Raw genomic sequence first — 19,113 nt, 5'->3', positions numbered from 1 at the left:
TGGGAAAATAAGTTTGGCTGAGAGTTTTAGGGATGGGACAGAGAGGAACAGAGATTGAGGAAGAGGATGAACCAGATCCATGGGGGTTGAGAATTTACTGTTATAAACCTGACTGATAAATGACAAGCCTCTAGAGTTTTGATTTTACTGGATTTGTGACAGCTAGCCAGAGGGGGCGGATGACTAAGAAAGTGAGCGGGTTCCTCAGCAAGTCCTTTGGGGGCGGAGTTACAGGTATCTGTGGTTACTGGGACCCAAACCCCACTCCTTAATATTAAGCAGCAAGTGCTCTTTTTTGTTATTTTTTTTTTAATTTTTAAAGATTTATTTATTTACTTTATGTGAGTACACTGTTGCTGTCTTCAGACACACCAGAAGAGGGCACCAGATCCCATTACGGATGGTTATGAGCCACCATGTGGTTGCTGGGAATTGAACTCAGAACCTCTGGGAGGCAGTGAGTCCTTTTAACCTCTGAGCCATCTCTCCAGCTCCTACACCGACCTTTTCTTTAAAGAATTATTTATTTTATATATATGAGTGCACTGTAGCTCTGGGTAACACTGGGCAGCTCTGGCTGTCCTGAAACTCAGATCTGGAGACCAGGCTAGCTTCACACTCTGGGGATCCGCCTGGCTCTGCCTCCTGAGTGCTGGCATTAAAGGCTACATCACGTATCCAACCATTAGATATTTTAAGTAACTACTGAAGGGTCCCCTTGCTTTTAGTTTAACAAGCATAGATTAACCATGGCTTGCACACTGACTTCTAGAATAAGAAGTTTCCTGAAAGTGGAGCCAAGTCAACCCCGAATGTCAGGTGAAGCGCTCACTCCCACGTGCACACTGGCCTGAGAACTTTCCACCACGCCCATGTCTGTACCCCATTGTTACTGGCAGAACTGGGAGTTTGCAGGAGTGAAGTTACTCCTGTCAGGAAACCACCTTTGTGTTGACTTGCATAAGGTAAGCAAGCACTCTCCCCTGAGCAGTATTCCCAAAACATCAAGTCAGTCTAAAAGTAAGAGAACTGCCCTCTAACAGTATGCAAAGGTTTGGGGTTCTGTGTGGTGCTGGGAATTTAACCACTGGGCCACATTACTGACCTCACAATGTAAATGAATGTCTTTTTTTTTTTTTTAATGTGTATGGGCATCTTGCCTGTATGTGTGTCTATATACTACATGTATGTCTGGTGCCAAAAGAAGCCAGAAGGGGTGTTGGATGCCCTGAAACTGGAGTTAGAGACAGCTGTGTGCTGCCGTGCGGGTGCTGGGAATCAAACTGGGAGCTCTGGAAGAGCAGCCGGGTCTCTTAACTGCTCAGACATCTCTCCAGCCCCCACCTTCTGTTTTCTACGACACAATCTTTCCCTGGCATGGAACTTATCAAGGAGGCTCTACTGCTGGCCAGGGAGCCTCTGGAACCTTCCATGCCATGGATGGTAAGTACAGCCACCGCCTTTCTGACATGGGTTTGGGAGCTGACTTCATGTCTCGAGTACTTTGCTGGCTGGGCTATGTGAAGCCCCTTCCCCCTTTTAATCAGTTTCCCAGGCTGCCTCAGAATAGGATTCTCCTGCCTCAGTTTCCCAAGTGCTAGGATTACAGACCCGTCCCATCACACCCAGCTTTCTTCTAAAAACTGTTAACAGAGGAGTATGCATGGCGGAATGCCAGGTTTCTGTCAGTATGTTGATATAGCTCAATTAATTACTTAATGATATTATAAATTTTAGAGAACATATAAATATCAAAATAAACACTGTAAGCACCAAACAAGCAAAATAATTTTAATGAAAAAGTTCTCTTACTTTCTTTGAAGATAAAGGTTTAGAAGCCAAGGAAAATCCTTCCAAAATTTTGCCAACATATCGAAGATCTCTCTCGGGTTCTACAAAATGACATCACTGATTAATAACAGAAGCTGAGATGTGAGACAAGAGGCTTATTTTCCAGAGCATAAACAGCACCTGGGTGAGGTCCCTGGGAAGGAGCATTTGGGGACTGAGTGGCATTCAAACTCACACTCCTTTGTTGATACAGTGAGGCTCAGCCCAAACTGCCCTCCACAGCCCAGATGCCCAGACAACTCAGCTGCCTCTGCCTCCCATGACAAGCACCCAGCAAGGGCCTCAGCAAAACAGCCTCTGCACAGGCCACTGCCATGATGTGTCTCCTCATCAAGACTCTGACTGGAAATACCTAAAAACTGATCTAAAATGACCCCATAAAGCTGTCCTCTCCCTCCCCACCAAAGAGACCTCGGGTGGCTATTATTTGGAAAAAAAGTTCTCAAGAAAAGCCAGCTAGAGTGTCAAAAGAAAGGTCCCAATTGCAAGGGTCATTTCTCACACAGTGCCCAGGGTGGCTGTGTCCCAGTTTCCTTAGCAACAGCCCAAATAAGGCTCCTAGGCAACACAACCAGGTCAGCTGTGAACTCGCCCTGGGACAAACTGTTGTTGCAAACTAAACACTAACAGTAGATAGATAAGACCACAAACTAAGGAAACTTGAGTGACCAACGCCCTCTAAGTTGGTCAGGGGATGGTCCTCTGTCTGCACACATGAGCCTGCGACAAAGGCCCTGAGACTCACAAGAAAACTCTGCAGAGTGGGTACACATAAAATTCATTCCAGCCTCGGTAATTGCTGGAAGGAAGAAAAAGATTCTAAAAGTTAGTTGCAGAGATTGGGTCAAGTGGTACATTCACTCAGTCAGAAGAAAATACATGCAGTGAACATGTGCAAATTAAAAAAAAAGAGAGACAAAATATCCCAAACTCATCAGCAGAACAAAGGCACTATATTCAGGGAAAGTGAAAGATTTGTCTCAGAAAGCAGACTAGAGGGTATGTTATTGCAAACGACCAACTGCTGTAAGATGTTAGTAATTTAGTTAAATTAAATATTGGTTCCTGATAATAATTAAGAGAACTATTATTAATTTCATTCTCCCATTAGTGTCTAGAGTATGCTCAGTTAGTAATTAGTACTTTACATTATTAGATAATTAACATGTAACGTACTGTCGATGGACTCCATACATTAACTATGGGACATATACGGTAACATTTCTAATTTATCATATGTAAAACTGTATATTGTTTGGGCACTGGGGGAGGGGGTACTGTGACAGAATCTAGGGCACTGTGCTGACTGGCTCTATTAGACACCCCTGATTCTCTACCTGCACCATTTTTGGAGATCAGGACCGGAATGGCAGTTTAACCAGGGGATCTGAATCACCACAGACTGTCTGGTGATTTAAGTTATGTTGAGAGACACCAATATTTATAATCATCACATCTGTAACTCCAGCACCTGGGAGCTGGAAGCAGACAGAGCACAGCTTTGAGACCAGCTCGGGAGCTACAGTTAAACCTTAACTACAAAAAAAAAAAAAAAAAAAGGTAGGTGAGTGACCATGTCTGACTGCAGACATGTTGAGTCCTCAGGGGCAGGTGGCAGGTTAGCTGAGCTCTCTTGTGCTACAGACTGTTGGCACTGTCACCTGTCCCCAAACCTGGTCTTCTGGCCTGTTGTTTAAATTGGCTGAATCTTCCAGTTCCCTGAACTCTGAGTCCTCAGTGCTGTCTGACCACAACATGGCCGCAGGTCACACAGTCATCTCCTGGCCCCAAGCCTCTCCAGCTCCAATGGACGTCCCATCTTAACTAACTGCTGGCTTTAGCTGTGGCTTAAATCCCATTTCTTATATTCTATATGCTGCAAGGCAGGCCTCAAACTCACAGCAATCCTCCTGCCTCAGCTTTCCAAGTGAAGGAATTATAAAAATGAGCCACTATATCAGCTTCTGTTGTTTCTCACCCTGCATATTTTTGGTTATCTTTTTGTTTGATGTTTATAGGTGTTTTGCCAAAATGTATGTACCTGTACCATGTGTATGCCTGGGGCCTTTAGAAGCCAGAAGGGAGCATGAAATGGCCTGGAATGGGAATTACAAATGGCTGTGAGCCACCATGTGGGTACTGGGAACCAAACTCAGGTCCTTGCAAGAGCGTCCAATGACCCTAACCACGAAAAGCGCCTCTCAGCCCCACATTTTGCATCACTGATAACCCTTTCCTCTACAGTCTGGCGCTGCAGTACCAGAGCCTGCACCCCCTTCTTCCCAGGAGCCTGACAAGCAGTCCTACCATCTGGGCTGCCGAGAGGTACCTGTCTGGCCTTTGTACTGCTTGGGGGCCGTCCAGCCATAGAGGCTATCTCCAGGCTCCTCGTCCTTCAGCACAGTGTCATACTTGGATAAAGTTTCTGTGGCGTAGATGTCATCATCTTCCTCTTCCAGGGCACCTACACCGAAAGCCTGCAAAACACAAGGTTTCAGACAGGGCTCCCAGGCTGGAGGGTCTGTCTGCACTGCAGGGCTATGCTGCATTAAGGACCCAGCGGACACGTGGACACTTGCAGATCACTGAGAGGAAGGCAAATGGGAACCCTGGGCGAGAAGAGTCTCGGGTCTATTGAAAAGCTGTGACCAGAGCAGAGTGCCGCTGTAGCACAGGCGCAATCCTTCAGCCCCATCAGTGGACGCCAGCACAGGCACGGGCAGAGACGTGAAGAACACCCACAAAGCACTGAACAGACAGAAACTCTGAAAAGAGAACGGCAGACACGTCTGTCGGTCACTGTCAGCAGGGCCGAGGTCTGAACTCTTGTGGGAAACAGCCTGCCACAGGTTGACTATTTGTTTGGAAGAATAGGAAAAGCTTGCAAAGAAAGAACAAAACAAAGATAAACTCTCACTATGTCGCCCTGACTATCCTGGAACTTGCTCTCATGTAGTCCGGGCAGGCCTGGAATTCACAGAGGTCCATTTGCCTGTGCCTCCCAAGTACTGGAACTAAAGGAATGCGCCACGCTGGCCCACTTTCCTTTTCGCAAACCCATGAGAAGGTGGGCAACAGAAAGCTCCGGAAGGACAAAACCTCCGAGTCAAAATGGCCCAGGTGCTCCTGGGTCAGGGTGTGCGGTGTCCAGAGGAGGCTTAGCTCAGGACGAAGCAGCTTATCTACCTGCTGGCCCATCTTTCCGGCCCCCAGTTGCAATCAGATTAAATCAAAATACTGGAAACGTGCTTTTCTTCTTGGGCCCACCAGGATGGGAAAACAGGCTCCCATCGGGGAACATGGGTTTCCACCAAGGACACCACAGGCTCTTGGGCACCATTTTTAGAATTAGGGTGGCAAGCATCACAGGTGCCCCCAAAGGACCTCCAGAGAAACAGAATCTGGGAGTGAGCTTATGGCTCTGTTAAAAAGTATGCAAGGCCCTGAGTCTGTCTGTCTGTCTGTCTCTCTCTTTCAGTGCTGGGGCTGGAACACTGGGCCTTCCATACACTAGAATAACCTCCCCAAAATGAAAGAGAAAGAAACAGAGATAGAAAAAGACAGAAAGAAAGAGGGGGAGAGAAAGAGAGAAAAAAGTGGGGGTTCATGGGGAGACAGGATAGGACTTCAAAGTCCTCATTGAGCAAACAAAGTACCTACTATGGACTAACCTACCCTGGGAAGTATACTTATTTATCAGTGTTCCTGCTTTTACAACACAGAAACTTTTACCTGGCCAGAAATGCCCAGTTTCCTTCCTTTACTCAGTCCAACATCTCCAAGAAGATGGCTGGTCCCCTCAGATGGTCCACCAAAAAGATTCAGGTGTTCTCCTGGCATTCCAAACAATGCTTGGTGGGGATCCAGGCCCTTGTAGGCCAACCCATGTACATTATCTTTCGGTGTAAAATCCACAGGCATGACGTCTTTAGGAGCAAAAGTCACATTGTCAGGCAAATAGTCGTCATCTTCATCCTGTTTCAAATGTTTGAGGAGGAAGTAAGGTGAGTCACTATCAGGTGTCAAGTCCTCTTAGAGTTCAGTGATTAGTTCCAAACAAAACAGTTGCCAGGCTTGTATTACTGCGGCCGTGAATGACCAGATCCCAACCCTGGAAAAACATGATGCTAACAAAAGCAACGTCACGGCAGACTTCGACCCACCCCTTTAATACAGTTGTGGTGACCCCAACTACACAATTATTTTGTTGTTAAATACTAGTTACTATTGATGCTAATTAAAACTACTTCAGGTCCCTACTGTTGTGAACTGAGATGTAAATATCTGATATTCGACCCTATGAAAAGGTCGTTCAACCCGCAAAGGGGTCATGGCCCACAGGTTAAGAACCAGTATAAGCAGAGGCTGGAGAGGATTCAGTCATTAAGAGCATTCCCTGAGGGGGCTGGAGAGATGGCTCAGTGGTTAAGAGCACTGACTGCTCTTCCAGAGGTCAAATCTCAGCAACCACATGGTGGCCCACGACCATCTGTAATGGGATCTGATGCCCTCTTGTGATGTGTCTGAAGACAGATACAGTGTACTTATAATAAATAAATAAATCTTTAAAAGAGCATTCCCTGCTTTTGCAGAGAACCAGGGTTCAGTTCCCAGCATCCACATCAGGCAGCTCACACCTGCCTTCAACTCTAGTTGCAGGGCATCTGTCAGTTTTCTTCTGCCCTCGGTAGGCACCTGCACACACAGAGACTAACTAGCAGGCACACACCTTTTTCAAAAAAAGAATCTAGCCAGGGGGTGATGGAACATGACTTTAATCCCAGCACTCAGGAGGCAGGGGCAGACAGATCTCTGTGAGTTAGAGGCCAGCTAAACCTATAAACCTATAAAGCAAGTCCAGGACAGCCATGTTACACACACACACACACACACACACACACACACACACATACACACACACACACACACACACACACTGCCTTGAAAAAACAAAACAAACAAAAAAAGGAAAAAGAAAGACTATGAAACAAAAGCTAAGAGTGTGTGGCTCAACAGTACAGCATGTGCTTAGCATTGCAAGGCCCTAGTTTAAACGCCACCACAAAATAAACAAATAACTAAGAATTGGCAGGGCATGATAGTGCACAACCTTTTCTTTCCTTAATATGTTTGTTTATTTTAGGTATATGAGTGTTCTATCTGCATGTATACCTGCTTCTGTAAGATCTCAGTATAGATATTGTAAGTCACCATGTAGATGCTGATACTTGAACTCAGGACCTCTGGAAGAGCAGCACCCCATCTCCAGGCAGTGCACAACTTTAATCCCAGCATTTGGGAGGCAGAGGCAGGAGGATCTCCTGCTCTACACAGTGAGTTCCAGATTACCCAGGGCTGCATGGTGAGACCTTGTCTCAATTAATCGGCCAACTAATTAATAAATAAGGACAGAGCTGGCACAGCTATAGTGCTAGCATGTTGTTGAGAGAGAGAGAGAGAGAGAGAGAAACTGTGTGTGCACATAGGTATGGATGCCACAGAGTCTATGCTGGGGTCAAAGGACAACTTGTGGGAGTCAGCTCTCTCCTTATATCTGGGTCCCAGGGGACCACACTCAGGTGGTCAGGTCTGGCAGCAAGCACCCAGCTATCCCACTCTTCTGAGGCAGAGTCTCACTATGTAGCTTAGGCTAGTCTAGACCTTGAGACTTTTCTTTCTGCCTCGGTCTAGCTGTTGCTGTGCACCAGCATGCCTGGCAGTTTGTTTTCTCTCAGAAATAGGGATCAGACCCAAGACTCTGTATATGTATGCTAGGCTCAACCGCTGAGCTACATTCCCAGCTTGCCAGCCTACAGTCTCACCATTATGAAGTAGCACGTTCTACTGTAACATACCTCAGAGCCTTCGGAGCCTCCGGGTGGCAAAGCGCAGCCATAAATCTTAACTCCAGGATCTACAAAAGAGATCCCAAAGGCGTTAGTCATGAGCCAAGAACAATAAAGCCCGAGCCACTGACGCTCCCCAGAGACACATGGCTGCACTTGTAAATGTGCTGTGGCCTTAGGGTCCCGGGTGGATGACGGGCCCAATCCACCTGTGTTCCAATAATGTACTGCAAGGACCCAAGGGACATTACTCCTGCAAAGGGTTCACTCACAGTCTGGGGACACAGGGCTTGGGAAGAGCAGAAAATAATAATGTTGAGCAGGGAGTGTAGTGTGGCTCAGGGATACGGTCCTTGCCTGGGATATGTAAAGCCCTAGGTTCAATCCTCAGAACCAGTAAATAAATAAATAGGAGGAGGAAATAGTAATGTTGACTGTGACTCTGTGATTCAGTTAAGGTGTGGTTGCAAAGCAAACATCCACACTCCTGGTAAGAATGTGAACCTGTACAATCCTTCCAGAAGTTTCTGTGCATTATACCCAAAACCTCAAGCTATGAGCATGCTACCTGACTCAGCGGTCTATCTCTAGAAATATGCAGCTTTTCAAAATATGCTGTGGGGCTGGAGAGGTCAGAAGCTCAATGGCTAAAAGCATCTGTTACTCATGCAGAGGACACGGGTTCCATTCCCAGCACCCACATGGTAGCTCAAAACTATCTGTTAATTCCAGTTCCCGGGGCCTCCCAGGGCTCCTGCACTCAAGTGCTGGGATTAAAGGTGTGTGCTACCATGCCCAGCTAGTAATAAAGAAATCCTTTTTTAAAAAAAAAAAACTATGCCACAGTTAAGGGTCATGGCTCACAGCTGTAAGCCCAGCACTCAGGAGGCTGAAGCAGGAGAATCATGAGTTCGAGGCCAGCCTGAGTTACACAGAGAGCTCTAGGCTGCCTGAACTTAAGACTTCCACCCTGTCTTACAAGACAAAACTAAACCAACCAGAACGTATGCTGCAGAAGGGGCCTCAAGAGGGCCTACCTGGTTTCTGTCTGCGTGCCTTTCTCTTCACCCGAGGGCCGACTCCTTGCCCTTCCTTCCAACCCATTTTTCTTAGCAATTCAAAGCCAACAGACAATCTAGACAGGATATGGAAACAGTGACAGTGAACCTCACTGTTAGTAAACAACTCCTGCTCTAGCTCCTCTGCCGGCCTTATCTGTGCTCACCCAGTAGCTATAGCACAATGGACCGGCCTGTGGGCTTGGGGGCACATCCTGCCTCCACAACACAATGGACCGGCCAGTGGGCTCCTGGACACATCTGAACTAGGGGAGACACACATCTGCCTATTTGGCCTGGATGGGCCTATAGAGACTCTGGGAAGTTCTTGTCAAGGAAGCCTGTGGCCCAGGGACACCAGAAATTCTAATCAGGCCGAACACCCAGGAACGGAAGATAAAGTATACAGAAACTGAGAGCCGGGTAACAGCCATTCCGCTTAATCAGAAACCACAACTCCTTTTTTTTCTGTCTCTCTAAGAAGGCTTTCCCTAGCACTTCAGGCCTCACCAACATTTTGGTCTTCCTTATTCTCACGGAAGGCTCCCCTCCCCACCCGGCATCTGCTCTCCACACCAGCTTTTAAGGGCTTGGCTTTTTAGGTCTCTAGTCTCTCCTCTTCTCGGTCTCTAGGAAACTACTGAGATTTATACCTTGCCTATGGGGAGGGAATATATCTTCTAAACTAATAAAAGTGTCCCCAAGCTGAGGGTTGAAGAGAAAGAAAAGAAGGAAGGGGAGGGGAGGTGGGGAGGATGCAGGCAGGACAGAACCCACTCGGTGAGGGAGGGAAGCCACCCCAGTTCCTAGCAGCCTTCCATTGCAGGGATAAAGGGAGTCACTCTGGGTGAAACTCCTTCTCTTAGTCTTGCAGTCAGACCTTGTGCCCGCAGCTGAGCTGTCCCTGAGAAAGACAGGCACGCATGTACAAAGCACTCCTGCCGAGGAGCCCGCTTACAAACCCCCCTCACTTTGCTTGGGTGATGAGATCATCAAGCAGCGTAGCTCCAGGAATAGGGGCTGCAGCAGCTGCCAGCTGCCTGGCCTTCTCCCGTATTCTGTCTTTGGTTTTGGAAGCAAAATCATCCGTGGTAACAATTGCTTTAGGTGCTATCCCGAATTCACTAAGATCCTCCAAAGAAGAAAATTAAACAGAGTTAGTTCATTTATAGACACACACAAATGATCTTGTACTGACACACACAACAAAGTTTTAAATAGAGATCAGTTTCCTGTAAATATGCCAAGAAAAAGAAGTCTGGGATCTGGAAATATGGCTCAGTGGTTAAGATCACTGGCTGATCGTCCAGAGATCCTGGGTTCAATTCCCAGCATCCGTATAGCAGCTCACAACTGTCTATAACTGCAGTCCCATGCAATCAGATGCCCTCTTCTTGTGTGCATACGTACATGCAGACAAAACATCTCAATACACTAAATAAACAATCAAAATTAAAGAGAAAGAGAAGTCAGGTTTGGTGGCAACTTGCCTGTGATCCTAGCACTAGGGAAGGCTGGAGCAGGAGGGTTGCAAGTTCAGAGCCAGCCTTAGCTACATGGCAAGACCCAGGAGCTCCTTTTCTCCTCCGGCTAGCTTATAGCTTATTGGATTGCATTTGACTGTGTACATGGGGGAATCCATGCTCAGGTTGTTTTAAGGGAATGGGAGTTTAATTTTAGCTAGCTTACAGTTCCTAAAACCACGGGTTGCTTCAGAGTTCCTGTGAAAAGCCACAGCTCTAACTCAGTGTTAGAGACAACTAGAGATGTCCAAGTACATTGTGTTTACATGACATCCCTGACTTCAGAAACTGTCCCAGGGTCCCCTGCACAGGTATCTGAGTGATGGAGGAGCCACAGAAGGGAACGCAGGCATGGGCATAACACCTAAGAGGCGAAGCCTCAGACAGGAAGGAAAGCTTGCACGGGCTTTCTGGGGAGCAAGAAGGCAGCACCAGCGAGGACCCTGTCACTGCCTGACTCACCTCTTCATCCATAAAATCCTCGGGTCCAAGGGCAGATTTGTCCGCCCTGTTCTGTCTTGAAGACACAAAGGTAGAAGGTGTCCATCCTAGAAGGGAAGGAATTTAGAATCTGATGATCCTAGACAGCTTTTCACTGGCTGCTTGTTTGCATTTGTCTATTAAGATGGAGTCTCGTTACAAAGGCCTGGCCAGCCTGGAACTTACTCGGTAGACCAGACTAGGGATGTGGCTCAGTTGTAGAATGTTTGATTTAACCTGCAGTGAGGTCCTGGGTCCTACCCTCAGCCCCTGAGTAAGAAAGTGTTCAGTCAATCAAATGGTACATGCCTGTAATCCCAGCACTCAGGAGGCAGAACAGATGGAGCTACAGCCTGGTCTACATCACAAGTTCTGGATTAGCCTGGTCTACATAGTGAGACCCTGTCTCAAAATAAATAGAAATAAATAAATAGAAAGCAACATTCATTACTTTAATTACAGAATTGATTATACAATACGGTGTGACATTTAAATTTACTTTTCTACAGGTCATGAGTAAGTAGTAGCTGATGTGTGCAGTCCTGTGTCAAATAATTCCTGGACAGTCCTGATGCTATCCTGGCTCTATAACCCCTATGATCCCCAGCTGCCTCATCTGCAAATCTGCAAAACACCTGTGACACTTGACCTTCTTAGTCAGTGCTCAGAGGTACAGCCAATGATTAACTGGGTGTCTACCTGAGGGTACTCAGGGCAAAGCAAAACGAGTGGCTTTAGCCACCTGGTTGGAATCTCTCCATTTTCCACAAAGTAGGAGAAAGGTTCTTCCCTATCAGGCTTCACCCAACAGTGTGTGTAAGTCAACTCCAGGAGCAACCCAGATGTTCAAAGAATATCTCTGAACGCTGTGGCGTATGTACCAACAACTTTATTTTTAAAGTCAGGAGGGGTGCTCGCTTCGGCAGCACATATACTAAAGTCAGGAGGGGAACTAGACATGGAGACTCATGCCTATCACCCCAGCATGGGGCGTCTGAGGCAGGAGAGTCTGGATTTCCAGGCTGGCCTGAGCTACATGGTGAAAGTCAGTCACACAGACAAAAGGCAGGAGGGGGAACTTAAGCACCATCATTCCTATCCGTCAACAGTCTCCTGGCTCCTGCAGAATCCTACCTTCCTTCGAGCCGACGGTATTGAAGTAACCAGCAGAGAAACCGCCACTAAAGGCTCCGTGAAAGCGCTTGTACCTTCCTTTCTCATCTCTGACAGTCTGGTCCTGAAGAGGAATGGGTTTCTTTGGTCTTTCACCTGGAAAGAGAGAGAGAGGTATGATGAGTTAGAAAGAATCTAGGGAAAATGTCATTTCTTAAACAGAATGAATTGTTATTCACTTATAACTCCATAGATATCCATTTAATTGAAGTTGTTGTTTGCAGACATTGTTAGCTTTTAGTTTACAAAACAGTATGTTCTGAAAGATTATGCTAAGAAATATGTTGCAGCAAGAATGTCCAGGCTGGGGATGGGCTCAGTAGAGAGAGTGCTTCCACATACACGAGAGTTCACTTTCTCTTACTACAGTGTGGGTCCCAGGAATCAAACTCATGCTAGCAGCAAGCACCTTTACCTTTACTGATCCCTCTCCTGTCTGAAAAAGAACGGGCTGTCACACTGTACAGGCAGAGGCCGCTGCACGTTTAGCCTAAGGCAAATAAATGTTCCTTAGACTTCAAGTTTTAGATGTCATGACACGAACTGCTACCTACAACTCAAAAGCTCTGCATTTATTTATTTTTTAAAAAACGATAATACTTATTTTATTTTAATTACTTTTAATTTTTTTTTACAGTCCAGGCGTTATCCCTCTCCTGGTCTACCCTCCCACAGCTCTTCCTCCTCCTCCTCCTCCTCCTCATCCAAGAGGATGTCCTCACCCCGTCATCCCACCCCACCCCACCCCCAAGCTCTGCATTTGTTTAAAATGTGAAAGGGATCCAGGTTCAGTGGCACATACTCGCTATCCACAAATGTACGGAACAGGAAGCAGGTCTGTGGTCAGTTGAGGGTATGAGGTGGGTCACAACGCTGCACACTCTCCAACCCTAACTCCACCTTTACTCTTGCTGGCCGTCAGTCAGCTGAGCCTCTCTACGCCTGGACTTCCCCAACTCTAAAAGTGAGAGCATGCCTGTAATCCAGGCAACCCGAAGGAAAACAGGACTGCGCTAGAGACCCCAGTCAGAGACAAACAGATCAGGAGCTATTTCAAGGTTGTGTGTGTAAATCAGACAACACTTGTGAAGACCGAAGCAGGTGGAACACACAGGAAGTGCTTTTAAGAGGCTAGCTAGCATTGCTATTCTTGCTACTAGCATTTTGTGTCGCTGAGTGCAGTATTCCCAACAAGCCAGGTACACCCATGATTTCTTTAATTAAACCAGTTTTTATTTTTCAAACAAAATTGATTAATTAAAAAGCCAGGCATAGCCGGGCAGTGGTGGTGCATGCCTGTAATCCCAGCACTCAGGAGATAGGGGCAGGTGGATCTCTGAATATGAGGCCAGCCTAGTCTATAGAGTGAGTTCTAAGACAGCCAGGGCTGCACAGAGAAACCCTGTCATCAAAAAAAAAAAAAAAAAAAAAAAAAAAAAGTCAAGCATAATGATGTATGCCTGTAATCCCAGCACTTGGGAGACTAAGGCAGGAGGATTGCTGTGAGTTTGAGTCCAGCCTGGGCTAACAAGAGATCCTATCTCAAAAGCTACCCCCCACACACACCAATTTCCCTACCAAATAAAAAGAGCTATACTAAGAGGCCAGGTAATCTGAGTTCAAATCCTCCTGTGGTACAACCTGTTCATTTTGTGGTCTTGGGCAAAGGACTTAATCTCTCTAGGGCTTGGCTCCTAAAACTGTAAAATTAGTATAATGATAGAACACATCTTGTGGTAGCAACAAGAATTAAATATCACCGAGTAACAGATCAGAGAAGGGCCTTTACCTAGCACGAAAGACACCCTGGGCTTCATTCTCAGCACCAATAAACAAACCATGCACAAAGCCCTGCTATAGCAAGACTCAGTTAACTATGGTGCCATTTTTACTTTAAAAAAACTGGGCTACAGCCAGGGTCTCATCCTGCAGAATTTTCACTGTTGTTTTGTTTGCTTTAAAAAGTAAAACAACAGCAAAAACAAAGCCAGGGTCCAGTGTGCCCACGGTGAACCTGAAGCCTCAAACTCACTACGTAGCCAAGGATGACCTTGAACTTCAGAACCTTCCAACTCTACCTCTTGAGTACTGAAATGGCAGACATGGCTTTGTGTGGTTCTGGGGATAGCTTAAAGCTTCAAGCATGTCAGGAAAGCACTCTGCCTAGTGGGTTATAGCCCCAACTCTAATTTTTCCTATTTCTTAAAAACTTAGTACACACACTCCATTACTTTGTATGCGTCTGGCATTATTCCTGTCTTGGTCAGATTTGCAATCTCAACACCACTGACAGTTTGTTCTGTGTAAGTCTTTGTTGTGGGGAGATGTCCCGAGTGCTGTGGAATGTTTAGCATCATACGTGGCGGGCTTGCTCCCCTTCCCTACTCGCCCATCCCCTGCAGCTGGGCTAAGGCGAGGGAGGGTGCGCAGCCTTCTTAACCGTGAAGAGACGATAGTATCTGCAGACAACTAAGTGGAACTAGTGGCGGCAGGTCATGAGAGCCACTGGTGTGGCCAGCCAAGCCCCACAGAACTCCTAAGGAGATGGTGCCATCTCTAACTGGGTTGATGGAAAACTCCAGAGAGGAAGTGGTACTTTAGCCAGGACCTGCTGTAATCATGACCACAGACAACAACTAATTCTCGCCTTATCAGGGGCTAAGTTGCTCATTTATCATACCTGGATAGGGTACTTATTAAGTAGCTGCCTGAGGTCCCCAGTTAATAAGCACAGAGCTGAGCCAGATCTCAACTCTATGTCCAAGCCAGGTCTACCACCCACACTGTTCCTAACTTATTCCTCAGCCGCAAGTTCACAAAAGCCTCGCCTCTGGAAGATGCCGGGTTCTAGATGCTGGCCGAAAAAGTTAAACACAGAAACCAGCAGGGGAGACCCACCCGTGTGCATGTGTCAGACAGCATAAAGGTATTTGTTAGCCGCAGGTGAAGACACAATTCCAGCGAACCATTAGCTTCTGCCATCAAACAGGAAGCCTAATAGGGCAATGCTGAATTTAGGAAGAATGGAATCCTAATATAGAATAATGCATGCTTAGCATGCAAAAAGCCCTGACTTAATCCAAAGCATACCCCTCCCCATTTAAAACAAACAAACAAAGGACAAAAAAAAACCCAGAATGTCAGGTAAACTGAGACAGTCCAATTGCACTAGAGGAGCAGGAAGAAGTGTGAGGTGGAGTCAGAAGAAAAGATTGACAGCACAGAGCCTTGGGCGTGGTGATACAGGGTCTGTGACATCCTCTGCGTTGAGGGATGTCTAGGTTGGTTTAAGGATGGTAGTCATGGCACCAAGTAGAAAAAAGAAAAAAAAAAAAAAAAGGACGGCCCTAAATGACCCTGTACAGGAGGGTTGGAATTGAGAGTTCTATAATGGGGTGATGGTGCCTATGGAAGAGCAGGAAGGCACTGTGGACTTCTTCCTTCCCAGTCACTGTCACTAAACTCCCCAGCTAATATTTAACTAATAATCCTTGCTGTCAGGACCAGCAACTTTAATTAAGGTTTAATTAAATCAAAGGAGCTGGTCCTCCACCAGTGTTTACCCAACCTGACAGTCCAACTTCAAACAAGAGTAAGAGTGATTACTGGTCTGGTTGTGCTGTAAAAAGCAGCCAGAGACTTCAAAGTGTTTGGAGAGCGTACATCAGGGGCTGTAACAAAGCTCCTCCTTACAGAGTGGGATCAGCACCAGGAAGGCAGAAGGGAGGGAGGGAGGAGGGAGACCAGGAGGGAAGGAGGAGGGAGAAAGCTTCTATCATTGAAGTTACACAGTATTTCCAGAGAGGCTGGAGAGATAGCTCACCAGTTTAGAGCACTTGCTGCTCTACCAAAGTTCAGACCTTAGTACCTACACCAGGCAGCTCAAAACTGCCTGTAAATAAAACTCCAAGAGATCTAATGTCCTCTTTTGGCAGCCCTTCCCAAACATAAACATGCATGTGTATAAATAATAAATCTCTCTAGATCAAAAAAGAGAAAATTCTACAAGTCAATAGTTAGACCAGTTTATTTCATTTCTAACTTTTGTTCAAAACAGGAAGAACTGGAGGGTCTGGCGAGATGGCTCAGTGGCTAAGAGCACCGACTGCTCTTCCAGAGGTCCTGAGTTCAAATCCCAGCAACCACATGGTGGCTCACAACCATCTGTAATAAGATCTGATGCCCTCTTCTGGTGTGTCTGAAGACAGCTACAATGTACTCATATGAATAAAATAAATAAATCTTTAAAAAAAAAATCTCTGGGATTAGCAAGAGAGAACTGACTACTGAAAGTTGCCGCTGACCCCTGCACACAAGATGGGCACATGCAGACCACAGTAATAACAATGTGATTTAAAACTAGGAAGAATTAGAAAAATCCAGGTCAAACGGTTGATGGCTTAACGGCATATCTCTTCCCAAGGAACCAACCACACGACCAGAAACACAGAAGCAATACAAACGGATGCTCGATACTGATGTTGTGCATGCGTGACCCTTGACCTCTTCTTCCACAGATCCTGTCTAACCAGTCTTCACAGCACCCTGTTGGTCCCCTGCAGCCTCTTCCATAGTAGCCAATAATATCACACATTTTAGAACTTGCAAATCTCGTGCTTTCCTTCTCTACTAAACTTGAAACTCCTCCAGTCAAAGATCCTCTTCAACTGATTCTTTACATTCATAGGGTGTTGTGATTGTCAAGAGAACTAGTGTGATCTCAGTTGTCTTGAACAAATGCTAGAATTAGGGAAATAGCTGTGATGGCCCATGTTCCACCCCACAGTCTACCTGGAGAAGAACTCTACGATCAGAGCTGAGGAGACTTTAAACCAGGGGAATGGTGTAAATCGGATATGTACACATTAGGTTACTATATACTGTGTAAAAATTATCCTTTATTATTCCTATGGCCAATTTCTCTCCAAATCAGGTGGTGATCTGGACACGGCGTTGTAATTCTTATTCTAAGTATCTCCTGCCTCAGCATCCTGTAAACATTGCTCCCATTTATTCTCTGATTTGTCAATAAAAACTGATCTGCCAATGGCTGAGCAGCACGGAAAATAGGGCTGGTCTTCCAATCCCAGCCAAGGGATGAGCAAAAAAGAAGAGAAATGGGTCAAGGAGACACCATGGGAACACAACTACAGCTGAGAAAGCCAGATCGATACTAAAACGCAAGCATCACATGGATTTTGGCAGGGGCGTAGCCAGATTAGAGGAATAGAGTAGATGAATAACTGCTCGGCTATTATGCTGTAAAACTTGAGCAAATAAATCTTAGGGTCTCTTTGTCTCATTTATTCGGGGGCTAGCTGGGATAAAGAAAATTCATCACTTATAAAAATGCAGTAACACAAACGTCTCTGAGGAAACACAAGGACAACATGAAAACATACAAGAATGTGCACAGAAACTAGCCCTTTTCACCCCCCTTGGTCAGCAGAGAGTAGGGGTAGAGCCAGGATCTGACAAACATGATTAGAACAGCTTGGGCTGGGGATATAGCTCAACTGTGGAATGCTTGCCTAACAAGCACAGAAGCAGAGTTTCATCCTCAAAACCACACAGACTGGACATGTAGCACAGGCCTGTCATCTTGGCACTTGGGAGGCGGAAGGGGGGCGGGACTAGAAGTTCAAAGTCAGCCTTCACTGCAGAAAAGCTTGAGGCTAGCTTGGGCTACATGAGACTCTGTCATAGAAGAACTGTCTAAGACATATATGATATGTGATGTGCAAAAGCTGTAATCCCAGTACTGGGAAGGCTAAGAAAGGAGAATAGTCCTGAGTTTAAAGCCAGCCTGGTCTACATATTTAACAAATACAAGGTCAGCTTGGACTATACAAAAAGACCCTATCTCATACTCACTTCTTCCAAAAAAAAAAAAAAACAGTTAGAGTCTTGATGAAAATATATCTCAGAGGTATAACCAACAGGTCAGAATGGGAAGCAGGGGGTGGAAGTGGGGGAAAGTCTCACCAACAAAGTCTGCATCCTGCCAGGCAGGGCAGGGCAGTACACACCTTAAACACCAGCACCTGAGAGACAGAGGCTGCTAGAATACGGTGATCCACCCAAGTGAAAATAGTAAGACACTGCCCCCTTCTCCACCCCTCCCCCAAAAAAGAAAAGGGGGGGGGATACATTTTTCTTTGTGTAAACTGAACCAAGGACTTTTCCTACCCTTAGTATAAAAGCCAAACTCCTAGCTGGGTGTGATGGCACACAGTTGCAAACCAAGCACATGTTGGCAAGAATAGAAGGATCAAGAGTTCAAGTCCAGCCTCAGCTATGTAGTGGGTTGGATGTCAGCATGAGTTACATGAGACCCTGTTAGAAGAAGGAAAGATTCCAATTCTTGGGGCTGGGTACGTAGCTCAGTTGTAAAGTGCTCGGCTAGCATGCACGAGGCCCTTAGTTCCATCCACAGCAACACACGCACACGCACACTCCAAATTCCTTACCATTGCAAGTGCCACCCACACTTGTCCTGACTATCCCTCGACTGCTAAGCTGTCTGCCACTTTAGGAATTTCCTATCTCAAGTGTTTCTCCCCAGATCTTTCCAGGTCTGATTTCTATTACTCTCAAGTACGGGTGCAAAGTTCCCTCGCGACAAGAAACTGACTGACCACCCTCCCAAGCTGCCTAGTCATTCCTGCATCTCCCACCCCTCCGCGTCCTTCTCTGCCCCCACCCCCACCCCCGAGAACGCGGCGCCCAAGTGTGGTGCACAAGCCTCTCAAGCTCGTTCCCTGTGCCCACAGCGAGTGAGCCCAGACCCAGGCCGAGATGTCGCTGTCGCCCACTTGCTGGACTCCCAGCCTGCAGCCCGCAGACTCCGCCAGTCATCGGACCCTCACCTTCTTCCAGAGGCTCCAGGCCCGTTCCATAGCTTATCAGATCCTCCTCACTGTCACTGTCCAGCGCCGCCATCCTGCTTTCTTCCGGGCTCCGCCCCCTCGCTACGGGAACCTCTGTAGGCCAAAAATATTCACAGATTCGCCTCCATGAACCAGAACACACTACAAAATTGAATTGTTTAGGGGAGAGTGTTACCTCGTCTTTGCAGATCATAGTCCTATTCAAGGCTGACACCGGCTGCAAACAAGATTTGTATCTGTGCCGGACGTTTGAAGCACACGCCTTTAATCCCAGCAGTCCGGAGGCAGAGAC

At 46.5% G+C, this 19,113-nt stretch overlaps 1 protein-coding gene across 1 annotated transcript in view; it reads right to left on the bottom strand.

Moving 5' to 3' along the window:
• Window positions 1–18,881, bottom strand: part of GPATCH1 (G-patch domain containing 1) — a 39,442-nt gene extending 20,561 nt beyond the window's left edge. Inside the window, exons 1-9 of the mRNA XM_080908932.1 lie at window positions 18,801–18,881; window positions 11,893–12,027; window positions 10,741–10,826; window positions 9,727–9,887; window positions 8,735–8,832; window positions 7,707–7,765; window positions 5,584–5,826; window positions 4,181–4,328; window positions 1,813–1,892 (exon numbers count right to left, since the gene is read on the bottom strand). Coding sequence (XP_080765058.1) covers window positions 1,813–1,892; window positions 4,181–4,328; window positions 5,584–5,826; window positions 7,707–7,765; window positions 8,735–8,832; window positions 9,727–9,887; window positions 10,741–10,826; window positions 11,893–12,027; window positions 18,801–18,873 — 1,083 coding nt within the window. The 5' untranslated portion in view covers window positions 18,874–18,881. The remainder of the gene's footprint in view (window positions 1–1,812; window positions 1,893–4,180; window positions 4,329–5,583; window positions 5,827–7,706; window positions 7,766–8,734; window positions 8,833–9,726; window positions 9,888–10,740; window positions 10,827–11,892; window positions 12,028–18,800) is intronic.
• Window positions 18,882–19,113: the final 232 nt, after the last annotated feature.

Source organism: Micromys minutus (assembly GCF_963924665.1).
Source record: "Micromys minutus genome assembly, chromosome: 32".
In the NCBI taxonomy this organism is placed as follows: Eukaryota; Metazoa; Chordata; class Mammalia; order Rodentia; family Muridae; genus Micromys; species Micromys minutus.
Note: the sequence above shows the minus strand (reverse complement) of the source record. Positions and strands in the feature narration are given on the sequence as shown.